This window comes from Mustela nivalis (assembly GCF_964662115.1).
Source record: "Mustela nivalis genome assembly, chromosome: 1".
NCBI classification, from domain to species: domain Eukaryota; kingdom Metazoa; phylum Chordata; class Mammalia; order Carnivora; family Mustelidae; genus Mustela; species Mustela nivalis.
In genome coordinates this window covers 67415201-67433169 of record NC_139020.1, presented here as the reverse complement: position 1 = coordinate 67433169, position 17969 = coordinate 67415201, and the positions used below count along the sequence as shown (strand labels likewise).

At 41.7% G+C, this 17969-nt stretch overlaps 1 protein-coding gene across 1 annotated transcript in view; it reads right to left on the bottom strand.

Annotated features, from left to right (window-relative positions):
• Positions 1–1299: 1299 nt before the first annotated feature.
• Positions 1300–17969, bottom strand: part of GRK7 (G protein-coupled receptor kinase 7) — a 48504-nt gene continuing 31834 nt past the window's right edge. Inside the window, exons 5-6 of the mRNA XM_082712421.1 lie at positions 9848–10122; positions 1300–2270 (exon numbers count right to left, since the gene is read on the bottom strand). Coding sequence (XP_082568547.1) covers positions 1934–2270; positions 9848–10122 — 612 coding nt within the window. The 3' untranslated portion in view covers positions 1300–1933. The remainder of the gene's footprint in view (positions 2271–9847; positions 10123–17969) is intronic.

The window sequence follows — 17969 nt, the reverse complement described above, 5'->3', positions numbered from 1 at the left end:
AGAAGAATCTGCAGGACACACCTGTATCTGCTTTGATGACCCAGGACTCTGCAGTATCTCCAGGGCAGGATCTGGAGCATCAAGAGCTTGCTGAGGATAGAGAATGAGCAGGAGGGTGAGTAGTAGATGCACAAACCCCTGACTCAAGCCTGAGAGGATTTCTTGCTTCTTACTTACTGTGCAGGATAGGGCTAACACTGTCTTGTAGTTGAGGATTACTGTTGGCTGGGTTCCAGTTAACCAACTACTTTTTGACTGGTGTTTTTGCAACTCTTGGCTCCTGTACTCAAGAGATAAAACTTTTAAAATGATTTCAGCCAGGTTTGTCACCAATGGCACAAGTGAGATTTCCTTGTGCACACATAGATCCTTTTTATCCTTTCTTAAAATTTCATTTTATTATTTTTATTTTTGTATTTTATTATTATTATTTTTTAGTAAGCTCAATGCCCAACATGGAGCTTGAACTCGTGACCCTGTGATCAAGGGTCACATGCTCTACCAGATGAGCCAGCAACGTGCCTTCCTTTTTTTTAAAGTATAATCACCTCAGGATTTATAATTGTGCCCAAAATATTTTTTTGCACCCTTAGAATTTTCACTTTGGTTGTGGTCTTGAGAAGTGCTAATTCTATAGTAAGGTGCTGGCTGGGCAGCCACTTGAACTGAGAGCTACCATTTGTTTAAATCAGCTGCCGAAGGCTATATTTCTCCTTCAGGTCTTGAAATAGCCAAGTGTCTGCTTCACAAGGTATGTGTGAATAACTAAAGCGTACAAGGACAGGAAAGTCTACAAGATGAATACACATGATGTTCAGTTTCGTATATACTGCAATAGCCAAAATTACATGTTTTGGGGGTATTTGAAAAGTTGCTGTCAAATGTATAACTGAAACTTTGAGCAACCAGAACAAGAACCCATACATAACAGTGTTTCTGCTTACATGGCTCTGGTTCTCAAACGTGCCACACATCACTAGTATCCGGGGAGCTTTTGAAAATCTAGATGCCGGGACTACATCCCAGATCAATTAAAATATGGGGATAGGAATCAGACATTGTTATTTTTAAAAGATCCCTAGGTGATTCTAAAGTTCAGCAAGTTTGGGAACCAATGGCATGTGGAAAAATACATGTAAGCAGACTCAACTTATAGAACACCTTAATTCACAGATCTCTTGAATATTTCCATTCAACATTATAATGGTAAAATATTTCAAAAATATGAAAAAGAGACTCTCAGTAAATTAAAAATTATTCTGTAATTTAAAATATTGCCAAAATATAACAATCCACTCCTTTTTAGGGGGGAGAATATGAGGAACATTTATTTCCAGCTTCTAAATCCTTTATAAGTACAGAAGCAAAAGAAATACTGAAAGATGAAGGGGAAAAGGATATAAACAAAGAAAAACTAAAATGGTTATTTACCAAGTATTGCAAATGCTCATTTTCTGGGTATACCACAACGTTCCATTCTCTATTCCTAGGACTTTGCGTAATTTTCAGGGACATGATGGTGGAGGGCTCATGGCTTCTAGTTTATCAAAATAAACCTGAGTGTTCCTTTTCCCAGGCCTCATGAAAACTGAGACTTTACTCATCTTTATGAAAAAAGAGAGAAAGAAGAAAGAAGTGGGGGGAAAGAGAGAGAGAGAGAAAGAAGAAAGGAAAGAAGGAGAGGAGAGGAGAAGATAGGAGAGAAAAGGAAGGGAGGAGAGAGGGAAGAGCAGGGGAAAGGCGGGAAGGGAGGGGGAGAGGAGGGGAGAAAAAGGTGTCCTAGCGGTGAGCTCACCTGTCCTTTGAACTGTTCTGTGGTTGAAATGCCCCTCCTGACTGATCAGTCTTCATCAACAGATTTTCATGTGTTAGGAACATTTGGGGGGGTTATGTCAGCTGAGATTGCTGCTGCCCATCTGGTGGAGAGAACAACTTACAATAACAAACACACACCAGACTTGGATGAATTACCATCCCCACAATCTGTAGGCCTATTGGGGTCATTCAATTCTTCAAACAGTCCCGTTTCTATAATCTCTTCCTGCCATGCTATAGGGACAGCACCTGTTGCAAATCTTTGGAAGAACTTCTTATCTTTATCATCAAATTCAATTCCCCGAACCTCAGAGAAATCTTCAATTTCATCGATGTCTTTGGCATAAACCACTGAAGGGTCTGGCACAAATGGAGGCTCAACTAGGCCAGCTTCCAGGCGAGCAAAATTGATGGTTTTGAAGAAAGGGTGTTGCCTGGGATCATCAGACATTTCTCTGTGAAGAAAGGACATGGTTAGCCGGAGACCCAAAACAGGAAATATTCTAACAATACAAAGTATCTAGCATTCCTTTCCTGTAATACATTTCATTTTAATTGCAAAGACAATATAAGGACATGAAGAATAATGTGGAAAAATAATAACTTTAAAAATCATCCACAATTTTAAAAAGTCACCCACAATTCCATCTTACACAGACAGTAGAATTTTTCATTGTTTGCAGATAACCTTCATATGTAGATTTAATTTTTGGAGTCAAGTAGTTGACATGACTTTTGTTCTTAGCGTTTTATTGAAATACAAGCAAAATTCAGTGGGGCCAGGACCTGCTTGCCTTCAACTTCCAGTCATTGTATTTTGTTCTACTCTTCAGGGTCACATAGAACAAGGAAAGCATGTCTATTCCCATACAACCCCACTCACACCCTAAAAAACAGCACCCATACCACCTCAATCTTCAGGTGACATGATTTTTACCCTCCTCCCCAACTGCCACAATATTTTTAAAGAATTTTAAAAAATCCATTAGTAATATTTAGTAGCATGAATGAACATACATTCAATGCTCAAGACTATGGTTATTTGTTATCAAGCCCTCCTTCCTTGTGCTAGAAATTATGCCAGTATTTGCCTTAGAATAAGGTGGAAAAATGTATGTTCCCAATTGTGTAACCTCTTGTATTAGTTATCTATTGCTTATTTATTAGTTACAAATAACAAACTGCTCCAATATTCAGCTGCTTAAAACAATAAACATTTATTATCTCAGCTTCTGTGGGTCAAGAATCTAGAAAAGGCTTAATTGGGTGCCTCTGGCTCAAGGTCTTTCATGAGGTGGTTCATCAGCACTGTGGTCCCATCTGAAAGTTCAGCTGGGACTAGGGGAGGAAATCTGCTTCCAAGCTCACTCACATGGTTATTGGCAGGTCTCCATTGCTCACCATGTGAACCTCTCCACAAAGCTACCTTTTAACTTTATACCTGGCTTTTATTTGGTTAAGTGCCTGACTCTTGATTTGGCATAGGTCATGATCCTGGTGTTATGGAACTGAACCTCATCTTGAGCTCTGCACTCAGCAAGGAGTTTGCTTGAGAGTCTCTCTCTCTCCCTCTCTCTCTGCCCCTCCCCCTGTATATTCTCTCTCTCTCTCTCTCTCTCAAATAAATTTTAAAATCTAAAAAAAAAAAAAAAAAAAAAAACAACCCAGAAATGTCTTTCCTTAGGGAAAAATCAATTTCTATCATAAATCAACCTTCATAAAAATCACATTCATAGGTTTCTTTTTACTTTTATTTCAGTTATCAAAAAGCTTTTAGGAAAAGGATTGAGGATTTCTCCCATATACCCCCTTACAGATTCCCTACTATGTCAGATAATTACTACAGCAGACTAACAGGTTCTAAACACAATAATGACATTACTAATAACAGTAGTGAGAATAACTGGAATTTATCCAGCACCTATTCAGCTAACACAAAATTAAGCTCTGTGCTTATGTTATCACATTTAACCATCACAACAATGGCCGTCTTTTCATTGTATTTTTAACTTCTTTTAACCTTTTCATTTGGTTCTGCATTCATATATAGCTGTGCATCTGAAATAAATCAAACATAGGTGAGTTGTTCAAAGGAAAATTGTAATCAAATATTATTATGGAAAAGAGAAATCCAGCTATAGGCATCTGATGTCCAGCCATTCCCTGGGTTGTTCTGTGGTTCAGGCCTAGCCCCTTCCAAAAAGGCTGATCCAGGATTCCTTGGACTTATCTCATTAGGACCCAAGTGAAAAACGGGTATGGAGAACTGTATCGTGAGATACTACAAGGTGCCTCTTTTTTTCCCAAAGCCACCAAGCCTCCACCGGTTGAAAGGAAGGAAAATGCAGGCTTGCCATCTACTCAAATCTACTGACCAGTGTCTGTGTGGGTTACATCCTGTAGAGTTAGAGCCTTGAGGGTTACTGAGATAGCTTCAAAGCTTCAAAGACGGATTTTTCCTCTTAAATTAGGTTTCTTGAGGTATAACTTACACAGCAACATTTCATGATTTTAAGGTATCAGATTTAGGTGGTGGGGAGGGTAGCAAATAAAATTTAAATGTGGCAGAACAAGGATAGAGGGGTGTCTGGGTGGCTCAGTCGGTTAAGTGTCTGACTTTGGCTCAGGTCATGATCCCAGGGTTCTGGGATCAAGACCCATGATGGGCTCTCTGCTCCACAGGAGCCTGCTTCTCCCCCTCCTCCCTGCTCCTGCTCTCTCTCTCTATTTCTGTCTATGTCTCTCTCTCTCCAATAAATAAATAAAATCTTAAAAAAAAAAAAAGAATTTAAATGTGGCAGAACGAGGATGGAGCTAGAATTCCATCTATGTAAATCAGGAATGAATCCCAAGACTCTGTGTTTCAAAGAAATCAAAGGAGCTGGAATGGGACCAGATGCCATGAGGAAGGAGCTTGTTCCACCCTTGATGGCCACCAGCAGGCATGAACTCACCATCCCACAGGCCAAGAAAGCACCTTAAAGTCACTCTGAACAGCTTTAACTTGGATAAACAAAGAGTGCCCAGGGGCTCAGTGGCCTTGAAAACTTGCCAAGCCAGTCATGACAGGATATTCTCAAGGAACACCTCAAGCCACAGGCCCAGATGGCTTTGGTTCACCCATCAGGTATGGCCACTTCAGCCCTTTTGGAACTAGTCACAAAGGAAAGGGAACAATAGGCCACTAAAGGTTTTCTTTATGTTCATTAGCACCCTGACTAGATGACCCTGGGCAGGGCAGGCCCATCCTTTGAGCCCTTTCTCAAGTGTCTGTGGTTGCTGATGATAACAACAAAAGACTAGGCTTTCCAACCCCTATTTCTTTTACTTAGCGTCTGGACCACTGAAGATCTGATTGCTTTATCTTTTGCACTAATGACTCTCACCTCAGTTCTGTACTAGAAATAGGATGGATGTTATTTTACTCTTGAATCTTGCCCAGGCAGCCTCATACAGGGATCTTTTGGCCCATCCTTAGGCAGTGCACTTTGGAAAAATAGGAGAGGCTATTGACAGAGGCAACATCTTTTGCACTAGCCAACCTGGCAGCTGCAGGAAGATTTCTGCTGCTGATTGGAGTAGGTTCTATTTCAGAACATTTATAGGAGCTCTTGTGTTACTGAACCCTACATAGAGATTACAATGGATTTTCTTATAACTCTCAGTAAAGAAAAGATACCACCTAACCATACATGAAGACCACTGTGGGGTTTGGTCTGCTAAGAACAGCGCATATGGGTTCAAGATGATGTGTTGGAGAAGCACTTAAGTCAGAGACTCGCATGGTTCGTTGATCTTTTCTGCTGCATTGACTGACCAGAAGAAAACTTGCAAAATACTTAAGTGGTCTTCAGCTTTAATTTTATTAGAAAACATTGTAAACCCTAACTACAGTTCTTGTGAGATGCTCAGAAAAGCTTCCAATCTCTTTTTTTAAAACTTTCAGCTTCTATGTAAAATACAATTAATTCACAGACCTACGAAGACAAAGGGGGAGCTCCTTTCAGTCATGTCTAAAGAAGAAAAGGGTTTCTAAAATTTATTTAAAATGTTTGTGAATGCAAGAGGGAGGGCCCCACCTGACCTTCTGCTGTGTAATGTGTTGTGTAGGCATTTGCTTGCCTTGGAAGGACAGCACTAAATTAATCAAACATCATCTCATTTGAATTCAGAAAAAATACAGGGAGTTGAAACGAAAACGTTGGAAGGTTTTCTTTTTCACCAAACAGCTGGTTTTTATATGCCTTTTCTCTAATGTTGTAAACAGTTTTATTCAAAACAGCCACAACAACAGATGCTTTATAAAAAGGTTTTGCTTGATGGAGCAGCTTCAGGCAATAATCCAGTGCTTTAAGGGGCATTTTCCTGAAGAAGTTTGTCAATACTTCATTTTATATACCCAAAGTGTGTCTATAGAGTATCAAGATAGATTTCTCGATCAAACACACCAAGCAGGCGGTGCTCCCTTCAGGAAGATCATCTGAAGAGACTGTTGGCTTTCTTTGCTGCCTCCACCACTGTTGGTATGCCCTTGTAGATTCCCTGCACTTGAGAACCCGGATGGTAGAGATGGTCTGGGGTCACCATTTCCGGTTCTCTCCTCTTCCTTGGGCACCAGGAAGACAACACTGGCCAGACCCTTCAACCTTGCACAGGGCAAACCTAAGTGAGTGTAAGTGATGCAGGACGGAGTCACTCCCGGGCTGAGGCAGTAGAAAGCTCCCCTAGCTTGTCTCTGCTCTCTTCTCTGCGAGCTACAGGTTCCAGCTGCGCTGTGAGATGGATGCAGCCTGGCTCTCTGAGTCTCTGCTCCAAGGGAGGTACCCAAAAGGAGTGATGCTGCACCTGTAACTCACTTTGTGAGAGGGAGAAAAAAATCCCCTTTGTTTCAAGCCACGGAGACTTTGGGATTTGCCTGTGTTAGTGACACGGCCTATTCTGACCACTCAAATGCAACAACAAGGGAATCTACACAGAAAAATCAGTTCCACGGTCTCCTTCGCATAAATGTAGAGTTTCCATCAAATTTCAAAATACTCATTTGTTAGTTTGGTATCTGTCATGCTTTGGAAGGAATTACAAATGGATTTTGTTTTTCTATTAAAAAAAAAAAGAGGTCAAGAATTAAAAGCTGACCTCCATACTCAAATATTTTGAGTATTCTAGAACAAGCAACCTTGTTCTAGAGCCTTCATTGACAGCTGCTTGGAAGACTGTTGGACAATCTTGTTGGACAGCTGCTTTAAAGATCTGTTCTGGGGTAATAGTAAAAATCAGTCATATTACTTCATGTTGTGGCTTTCATATTTGTATATATTTTTAAATTTTGAAAATTCAATCTAAGAATTTAAGACATTCAAGCTCAAAGTTCAGTCATAATATTATCTGGTATCTCTCTTAGAACACGTTAGTAATAATTGCTACCACTTATTGAATGAGTTATAACACACATTGTATCTAACTTTATATATGTTATAGCTAAACCTCAAAGTATCCCTCTGTATTTGTCAGTGTTCTCTAGAGAAATAGAACCAGCAGGATGTTGAAAAGGTCCAGAATGTACCACGGTAACATAAAAATCATTTTGAAGGCATTTGTGAGTCAACAGGTACAGGTTCTGAACTCCTCTCATCTGCCTAGAAGCAGAGACTCCCCACCCCCCACCCCCCCACCCTCCCGACTCAACTCTCTGGGAGTTCTAGAGCCAGGAAAGATTGACTCTTATCACCAGTGACAGAAGTCTGTACCACATCTAAACAGACATTGTCACAAAACTATCATATCTCCCATCTCTTCTCCTAAGGGCCCATTTATCTCTCCTTAGTCATTTGTTCTCCCATAAGTGCCCTTCCCCCCAGCAATTCTAAGAAATTATTTGTTTTCCTTCAAGTACTGTTCACCTCCTCCCCTTCCCCTATTAAGATGGTCTATAATTCTAACTGATGATCCCAGTCACATTTTTCTGTGAAAGAGTTCATATACTCTTGTATATGTACATAAATAAAAACCTGTCCTTTCTTGTACTAATCTGTGTTTTGGTGCTCGGTTCGGCAGCACATATACTAAAATCTTTGTTTTGTCAGTTTAGTTTGCAGGTCTCCAAAGGTAAGAGGGTAAAGTTTTTCTCCCTGACGGTATGTGTGCATGTATATGAGAGAGACACAGAGAGAGGGAGAGAGAGTAAGAGAGAGATTTATTTCAAGGAATTGGCTTGCACAGTTGTGGAGGTTTGGCAAGTCCGAATGCTGCAAGATAGGCTATCAAGATGGAGACCAGGGGAAGAGTTGCAGTTCAACTCTGAAGATGGTTTGCCAACAGAATTCCCTCTTCTCTCAGGAAGTCAGTCGTTTTCTGTGAAGGCCTTCAACCGACTGGATGAGACCCATCCACATTACAAAGAAAAATCTCCTTTACTCAAAACCTACTCATTTATATATTAAGCTTATCTAAAAAATACCTGCACAGAAACATATAGAATAATTGATCAAATATCTGAGTATGGTGGCCTAGTCAAATTGTCATAAAATTAATCATTACACCCGTAACTCCCCCATTTTAATACATGAGGACATTGAGACTCTGAGAAAATAATTCAATTATTTCAGTTAAAATGACCTACATAGCTGGGATGAGAGTCTATGTCTGTGAATCTAAAGCTCTTGGTTGTTTCCTCTATATAACACAGTCACCCACCGCCAAGGGCCTTTTTCCAAGTTAGCTTTCACTTATTTTGTTTCTTCTAAAATTAATCTTGATTTTATTATTCCCTGTAAGCAATGATACTCGACCTTCTTTAAAACTAACATCAACTGGGGGCGCCTGGGTGGCTTAGTGGGTAAAAGCCTATGCCTTCAGCTTGGGTCATAAAATCTTTTTTTTTTTTTTTTTAAAGATTTTATTTATTTCTTTGACAGACAGAGATCACAAGTAGGCAGAGAAGCAGGCAGAGAGAGAGAGGAGGAAGCAGGCTCCTTGCTAAGCAGAGAGCCCGATTCAGGGCTTGATCCCAGGACCCTGAGATCATGACCGGAGCCGAAGGCAGAGACTCAACCCACTGAGCCACCCAGGCACCCCTTAGAGAGACATTTAAAAGGAGCAGAATTGGGGCACCTGGGTGGTTCAGTCATTGGGCAGCTGCCTTTGGTTCAAGTCATGATCCCAGGGTCCTGAGACAGGGCCCCGCATCGGGCTCCCTGCTCCCTGCTCAACAGGATGCCTGCTTTCTCCCTCTCCCATTCCCTCTGCTTGTGTTCCCTCTCTCGCTATGTTTCTTCCTGTCAAATAAATAAATAAAATCTTTGCAAAAATAAAAAAGTGGGGGCAGAATTTCCTAGAGCTTTAACTATCAGTACTGATGGGTTTTGTTTGTTTTAAATATTTTATTTATTTAATAAATAAGAGAGAGCCAGAGAGAGCACAAGCTGGGTGAGAGACAAAGGGAGAGGCAGACTTCCCCACTGAGCAGGGAACCAGATGTGGGGTGTGAGGCTCGATCCCAGGACCATGGAATCATGACCTGAGCCAAAGGCAAATGCTTAACCAACTGAGCCACCCAGGAGCCCCAGTACTGATGGTTTTAATTTTGTTTATTTTGAATCATTTATTCACGATTCAAAATTAAAGAGATAATAGGGTTATAGAGTGAAAATCATTTGTATCCCTATCACCTGCCCCTAATTTTTTTTGTTAGAGACAACCAATTACATACATTCTTTGTATACTCTGCCCAAAATAATCTATGCAACTATTTGAATTACAGATTTCTTTTCTCTCCTTTCCTTCCCTTCTTTCTTTTTTTAAAATGTATGCTGTTTTGCACCTTTTTTACTTTAAAATATATCTTAGAGATCGTTCCACATAAAGTGCTCACAGTGTTTGAAAGTGTCAGAAATATTTAACCATATAATATGCAAATAATAATAGGAAAATAATAATACTTAACCCCAAGTCTTCATCACTAATCCCAAGTATTTTCCAAATTCCTGTGGACAGTGCTGACATTGCTAATCATCTCTATTACATGGTAGTTTACCTGCTTCCTAAACGTTGCTCTGGTTTCTTAGCCAAGAAGAGTCTGCAAATATCTTTTGCTTCCTCTGTGAAGTTATCGTGTTGGAATCTGACCTCTTCTTTCAGGGTTCTTTGCTTTAAATCCTCTTTACTGACTTTTTCCTTGTAATCTTTGAATGGTGTTCGTCCAGCAACCATTTCATAAATACTGCATCCCATTGCAAACCAGTCCACAGGATAGGAATAACTCACTTTTTCCATTAGGATCTCAGGAGCCATATAACCATTGGTTCCAGCCTGTTGGCCCCCAAACAAGAAAGAAAACAGAACAAAAACACTAATGTGAGTTTAACAGATGCTGCTGATTGCCTATCCAATACCCATTCTCCTTTTCTTTCTTTGTTAAGGGAATCGTAAGTATTTGGGGTGGCAGTGTGTCTAATCTGTTCTAGTCTCTGCTTTCCTAGCATCCTCTGGGGGAGCTGGGGTAGGCCATGTCATCCATTCTTGTCAACAAGACATAAATATGATTTAGCTGGGGTGTATTATAAAAGGGACAGATGAGGGGTGCCTGGGTGGTTCAGACAATTAACTCTTGATCTCAGGAGAGGTCTTCTCAGGGTTGTGAGTCCATGCTAGGCATGAGCCTACTAAATAAATAAACAAGTAAACAAAATAAAAGGGACAGATGAGGCTGCCCTTGAAACGGGGAAGTTACTTAACCCCTTGCTTCATCATTAAGGTAAAAGGTTCAAGGGGATGTCTCTATGATTCCCCTAAGCTCTGCCTCTGTATTTTATCCACAGACAACAGAAAGTTAGATGCATGGTTTTTTAAAGATTGAACACTTTCTTGTTAATACTGAATGTTCATACATATATATATATATATTTTTTTAAGATTTAATTAATTAATTTATTTGACAGACAGAGATCACAAGTAGGCAGAGAGGCAGGCAGAGAGAGAGAGGAGGAAGCAGGCTCCCTGCTGAGCAGAGAGCCCTATGTGGGGCTCGATCCCAGGACCCTGGAATCATGACCTTGAGCTGAAGACAGAGACTTGAACCCACTGAGCCACCCAGGTGCCCCTAGAGTCTATTGTTAATACCAACTTTTTATATATAATGGATTTAACACACTGATTACAAACATACATTCCAGGACTTCAAAAAAAGGTTGGAAAGTGTTTTCAGTTCTTTATCAGATGATTTTTTTTCTAATTGCTTAAGTATATGTTTTTATATGCACTATATATATAAAATGCCCTAGGAATATTAAATTTCATGGATAATTTCTACATGGGTAACAACAATGAAAAGCATATATGACCCAAGCACTAACGAGAAGTAATTGGCCTGCTCTGGAAGTGACTGGGTCTGACAGGCCAGGCATGAGTCAGCATGGCACTGCTGTTTTCATAGAGGCTGATATATAATTTGGGTGACCATATGTTCCGGTTTGCCTGGGACAGTCCCAGTTTACATCTGTTGTCCTGGCATCCTGTCTCGTTTTGCATTTGTCCAGACAGAAGTGTCCTGTAGGCTCCCGAGACCCAGGATACTCAACTTGTATCCAAACTAGAAAATCACTGTACGGCCTCACATGGTGCATGCCCAACAAAACATTTGTCAAATAAACAACAGTGAAGATGGTAACTAGATGTTTTCCACTCACTATCCAACCAATATTTATTGAGCCATGCTCTTACAGTGAGTTCTAGGGATACCAAGACACATGTACCTGACCGTTGCCCTTCTGGTTTTACAGGCTGGTGGAGACAGGTCAAAAGGTTAATTCAATAGAGTATGGTAAATGCCATAATGGGAGTATAAAACAAGCAGAGGGAGGCCAGAGGGTGTGTGTGTGTGTGTGTGTGTGTGTGCGCGCGCGGGGCTACTTCACTGAAGAGTGACAGCTGAGCTGAACCATGAGGGAGACTCTGTCCCCCAGAGAAGGCTAGGCATCTAATAAGCACCTGTAAGAGATGGAGCCAGAAATAACGTGGGTGTTCAGGGAGCTCTAAGGAATTTGGAGTTTCTGGAACACAAGATCTGTGGGATGCAATGGAGGAAGAGATGTGGATGAGACTGAGAAACACTGTATGCCAAAGTAGCAAAAATCCATTCCCAGTTTCCCTTTTCCCTCTACCAGAGAGGTCGGAAGGCTGGGCACTCCGTCTCTCAGCTTCCTTTGTACCTAAGGGTGATACGAGCTTTATTTGAGAGGTGTGCAAAGCAAAGGTGCTGAGGGTTGGGGAAGAAGGGGAGTAAGCCTACATAGAAATACATAAAAGATACAAGAGAGATTAATGGATCAATAGAGGGATGGATAGATGGAGAAACATGTGATAAAGTGAATCTAATAAAATATTAATTATTTACAATGGAATACTGTTTGGCTATAAAAAGGAATGAAGTCCTGATGCGTGCTACAACATGGATGAACCCTGAAAACCTAATTCTAAGTGAAAGAAGCCAAACACAAAAGGCCACATATTGTGTTTCCATTTATATTTAACGTCCAAAATAGGCAATTCCATAGAGCCAGAGAGTAGATTAGTGGTTGCTTAGGGTTGGGACAGGGGGACTGGGAGTGACTGTTAAAGGGTAGAGGGTTTCTTTTTGGGGTGAAGAAAAGGTTCTAAAATTGTGATAATGTTTGCTTTGCTCTATGAATATACTAACACCCATTGAATTGTATACTTTAAATGGGTCAATTTTACGTTATTTAAATTATATCTCAATAAAGCTTTTTAAAATATTCGTGGTAAACAGGTAGGTAATGGGTATACAGGTGCTTGCTGTGAAGTTCTGTCAACTCTCTTATATGTTTGAAAGTCTCCATAATAGAATGCAGAGGGAAGGGGGTGCCTGGGTGCCTCATTCTGTTAAACATCTGCCTTTGGTTCAGGTCATGATCCCGGGGTTCTGGGATTCAGCCCTGCCTTGTGGTCTCCCTACTCTGTGGGGAGTCTGCTTTTTGCTCTCCCTCTGCCCCCTTCCCCCACTCATGCTCTCCTGCGCTCTCTCTCAAATAAATACATAAAATCTTTAAAAAATCTTAAAAAAAAAAAAAAAAAGAATGCAGAGAGAAAGAGGAGTGAGGGAGGGGGATGCAATGCCAAGCATTACCAGGAAGCTGCTGGTCCATCAGACACAAGAGAATCTTCTAGAACGGTCATAAAGAGGAGCTGCAAGGGAGAGTGAAGAAGGGGGAAATCCGTCTGCCCAGCTCCCTCCCATCTCCTATTTCCATTTGTCAAGGATTACAAAGCTAACTTGTCTGTATTTCCAGGTATCGTCCAGACCCTCAGCGCTTGCTAGAAACCAGGACTCACGTTGCACAGTATGATATTTCCTCCAATTCTAAAAGAGGAGGCATAATTCGACCTATAAGAGAGGCCAACAGGGTGCTCTCTAGGAGAGGAAGAAGAGGCAGAGAGGGACTGTCAGAGGTGTGTGATGTTTGTGGTTCAGTACACCTCTGATGAAATTTCTCAATGATGTACTTTGGTGTGGGGTTTTTTTCACTTCTGATGCTGGCTACTGGCTGGCCACTCAATCCAGGATTTAACGGCTGTCAGAATCGAGAAACTTTCCCAAATTGTTTCTTTGATCCTTTTCCCCCTTCCATTTTCTTTCCTTTCTGTTTTTGGAAATCCTGAACATATCTCCTGTGCTTCTTATCTTTTGCCTCTATTTTTCATCTCTTTGTCTTTTTCTAGGATTTCCTCCCCTGACCCCAGGAGACTTCCTCTATTTTTTCCCCAACTCTTCTATTTTTTTTTAAAGTATTTTATTATGGGAAATTTCAAACATATACAAAAGAGAGACTAGAATAATAAACCCCGTATATGCTACACTCAGCTCCATCAATTATTAACAAATGGTCAGTCTTGTTTCATCTGTGTCCCCTACCGACTCCCACTGGTCCAGACTTTCCTACATCATATCATTTGTAGTTCACTATGAGTCTCTAAAAGATAAGGACACTTAAAAGCAAACAAACAAAACCAAAGCACTAATTCTTTAACGTTATCAAATATCTGGACATGTTCACACTTCTCCAGTTGTCCTATAAAATTGTCCTCTAAATAGTTTGCTTAAATTTGGATCTAAATAAGGTTTACACAGTTTCATAGTATGTCTTTTAAATCTCTGTGAATATATAAGTTCCTCATCTGTCTGCCTCCCCAGTCCCCTAGAAGATTTTATTGGAAAAGTTGGTTAAATTCTAGAGTGCCCCAGGTCAGATTTTGTTGACTGCATCCCTGTGGTGTCATTTAACATTTTCCTCTATTCTTTGTATTTCCTGTGATTTAGTGACTTACTGAAATTTCACTTCTGTAAATATTTTTTATTAAAATATCATTAACATAGAATAATGTGTACAGGTTGTAGATGTTCAGTTCAATACATTTTGATAATTGAATATACCCATATAAATACCACCCAAACAAGATACAGAATATTTCATGCACCCAGAAAGTTCCCTTGTGTCTCTTTCTAGTCCATTCTCCTCCCCACTTCCTAGGCAACCACTTTCTCATTTCTCTCACTGTAGGTTAGTTTTTTCTGTTCTTGGATTTCATGTAAATGGAATTTATGGTAGATACTCTTTTGTGTCTGATTTCTTTTTTTTAACACAATGTTTTTGAGATTTATTCACATGCTTCTGCAAATTTATTTGTGAATTTTTTATTTCCAAGCATCCTTTTCTTCTCTTAATGTTCCCTGTTTTCTAGTATCTATTTTTTTTTAAGATTTTTATTTATTTATTTGAGAGAAAGAGACAGAATGAGGAGAGAGAGCATGAGAAGGAGGAGGGTCAGAGGGAGAAGAAGACTCCCCGCTGAGCAGGAAGCCTGATGCAGGATTCCATCTTAGGACTCCAGGATCATGACCTGAGCTGAAGGCAGTCGCTTAACCAACTGAGCCATCCAGGAGGCACCCCCGCCCCCCACCCCCAGTATCTCTTCTTGCTTCATGGATGCAGTATCTCCTCTTAAATCTCATAAGATATTAATTATACATTTTTTTTTTAATGTTCCCTTCTACTCACTGCATTGTTCCTACTTTTTGTAAGCTTCTTTCTTCTCTTTGTTTTTGCATAGTCTTTCACTTTGGAGGGTTCCCTTCAAATAACAATTAATCTTTCACTACTCACATTTAAGAAAGTAACACCAAAAAGCTGACAAGAAGCTTGTCAACTAACGGACTTCACTGTAGGGTGATCTTGCCAAGCCATTTCAGTGGGGGCCCCACCTATGACTATCCACAGACCTTTTATGTTAGGATACTCCATTTTCCAGAGAGAGAGAGAGAGATGCTCCAATACCCCACTTGAGAGGGGTTGGCCTGCTCGGTCTCATTCTAGGAGCTAAGATGGGGAGGGGACTGAAGTCTCCCCACCGTACATAATATTTCACGTTCTACAACTCTCAGCTGGACAATATGTTCCTGGGTCCAGCTTCTCTCTTGTTCAATCTCTTCCACTGCGGGAGGAGAAGCAGTGGTAATTGGTAAATCCTACTTAGCAACACTGATTGTGAGCTTGCTCTGTGTGTGGAACCCCTGCATTGAGCAGATTTCAGAGGCGATTGACTTCAGTGGTTAAAATAGTTAATTGGGACACCAGTTAAACATCAGTTGCTCAGTAGAAGGTATAGGGTGAGCGTGGAGAATATGACTTGTCCTTAACAAAGGATGTGAGACACAGGCTAGGGGAAAGATTGCAAATAATAATGTAAAATACTTATTCAGTGCTTATCACATGCTAAATATTTTCTTAATGGCTTTATGTAAATATCTTGTTTCATCTTTATGATAACTATGAGATAGAAACTATTTTATCTCCCATTTTATAGATTAGAAAACTGAACTACAGAGGGTTTAAATCTTGCCCAAGGTTACCCAAACAAAACTTGCACACAGCTCTGTACTTTAAACCACTACATTATACCGCCTCTACAGAAATAGGTGATGTGGCTTTTTCTTACCCTTCCAAGTTCCCTCCACTATTTCTTTTCTCTCTTTAGGGTCCTCTCTTTTGAGCTCTCCATCTACCAGGGACCAAGACCTCATCTTGGTCCATTCCTTCTTAAGCTGCTTCTCTTCCCCTTTCCCCAGCATCCTTTGCCTGTATCTCTGCTAATCCGGCTGGCTGGGCTACTCCACACTACAGAGGTTGCTAGAAGGAGGGAACCAGATCCTGAGCCATGCTCCAGGACCACGCTGCTCCCTCCCCAGAGAAATAAGCGAAGAATCAGCCTGCCATCTTTACAGCACTACAGCCTCTTGGTGTAATGGAAGGAGCACAAGACAGCACGCAGAGTAGCTTTAGATCCATTCCAAATAATTTTGAGGACTAAATTGACCTCTTGCCCCTAAAGACAGAAAATGTCAGTGATGGAATTTTGAAGGGCACCACCTCCTTAAGGAGTGGAGGTATTTCACAGAGAAGAATGGAATTAGAGGCGCACGCCAGATTCTAAGTACCCAAATTCCATCGCAGCCTCCAGCTGAAAAAATTAATTGCCTGCCCTTTATGCCATTTGTCTTCTGCATGTGAACTGCCTCCTCAGAGTGGGGTGGGAGGAGAGAACGGGCCAAGCAGCATGGGGCAGGGGCCGACCACGCTGACCTCTCACAGCTCAGTTTAACTCCTGCAGTTACAAAGGGCCTCCACACATCTGTCTCTGTGTCATCGAAATAGTCACTTTCAGCCCTTGTGGCCAGAACTGCCATTGCCAGAGCTAGAGGGATCACCCAACTGTCAGCAGCAACAAAACTCCTAGGGGACGTTTCTGTATATGTTTTTTGGTTTTGTTTCCTTCATTTTGTTTTGCTTTTGCCTTTTGATGGACCCACATGGTCAATACTTTGTCGGGCAAAACAAGGTATACCCAGCATTGCAGGGCATCAAGCATCAGACCTCACAGGGTTTAGGAAGCCAGTAATAACACCTCCTTCCATATTTCCCCCCAGGGGGCAGCAAGAAGTCCATCTACTATAGTCGCCACATGTGGATTGTTCAGGCCCATCAGGACAACCAGACACCTACAGGTGTTGAAACTCTGAGGAGGGTGAGCACCCTAGGGTGGGATCAGGATCAGAGCCAGCCTGTCTGGGCCGGTGCAAACACCCCTTATAATTGCTCTTGCTCTTGGATGCTGGCTTCCACGGACCCTGCGGCTGTTGTCACTCTTACCCCTAGGCCTACGGGAGCCAAGTGGCAAGGCCAGGCTGGGCGGATTCTGCCTTCTGAACAGTCCCAGTGTGACTCTGGGCAGCAATGGACTGTGACGTTGGCAGTGCCAAGAACAGCGAGGGGCCTTTCCATGGGACTGAGAGGCCACAATTCACCTCTTAAGAGTTTTATATATCCATGAAAAAGTGTGTGTGTGAATGCATTCATGTGTATGTTGCAGGTCCTTCAAGGTCAAGGTCACCAGTAAGCCTCCAGCTCCCACTGAATCTGAAAAGGTGGCACGCTTAATTATTAGAAGAAATGCCAACATCGTGCTCCTGGTGTGTCCAGGCTGAGCTGGATTTGATGACTGGGTGGGGAGAAAGATGCAGAAAAGGAAGCTCTCTGTGTTTGTCCGTGTGGCCCAGCAAACTGGCCAGAGGAGCAGGAGACTGCCCGCGGATGCCTCTTCCCCCAGCTCATCACAAACCAGATCCACTGGACAGTACAATCCAAACAGAAGAGGGAATCAGAATGTACATCTTTTGTTTGCCGTGGCAGGAGAACTGTTGAGCAGAGGAAAAAAACAAGCTGAGCTTAGCGCTATCAGCTGTTTCCTGGGGCTCACTCCTTCCTTCCTCCGAGGGGGGCCTGGCCGCTTTGTTCTTGTTCCCAGCTGCTCCTCTGCGCCTTTAAGCGGTGGCCTTTGCAGACCTCAGAGGAATGTGGCCTGAGACCCCAGGGGATTTAGCTCCGAGGCTCCGCCTGCGTGCTCAGCCCCAGGCTGCAGCGTCCAGCCTCCAGAGAGCCTGCTTTTTGCTCCTTGTCTGCTTTCTGCCAGCCACTTCCTAGGTGCAGTGGTAGCCTTGCCCCACGTAGCTTCCTGCCCTTTCTGACACCCCTGGGAGGACATCCATTTCAGAGAGACCCTGCAGGGGATCCAAAAGAGAGATTTCT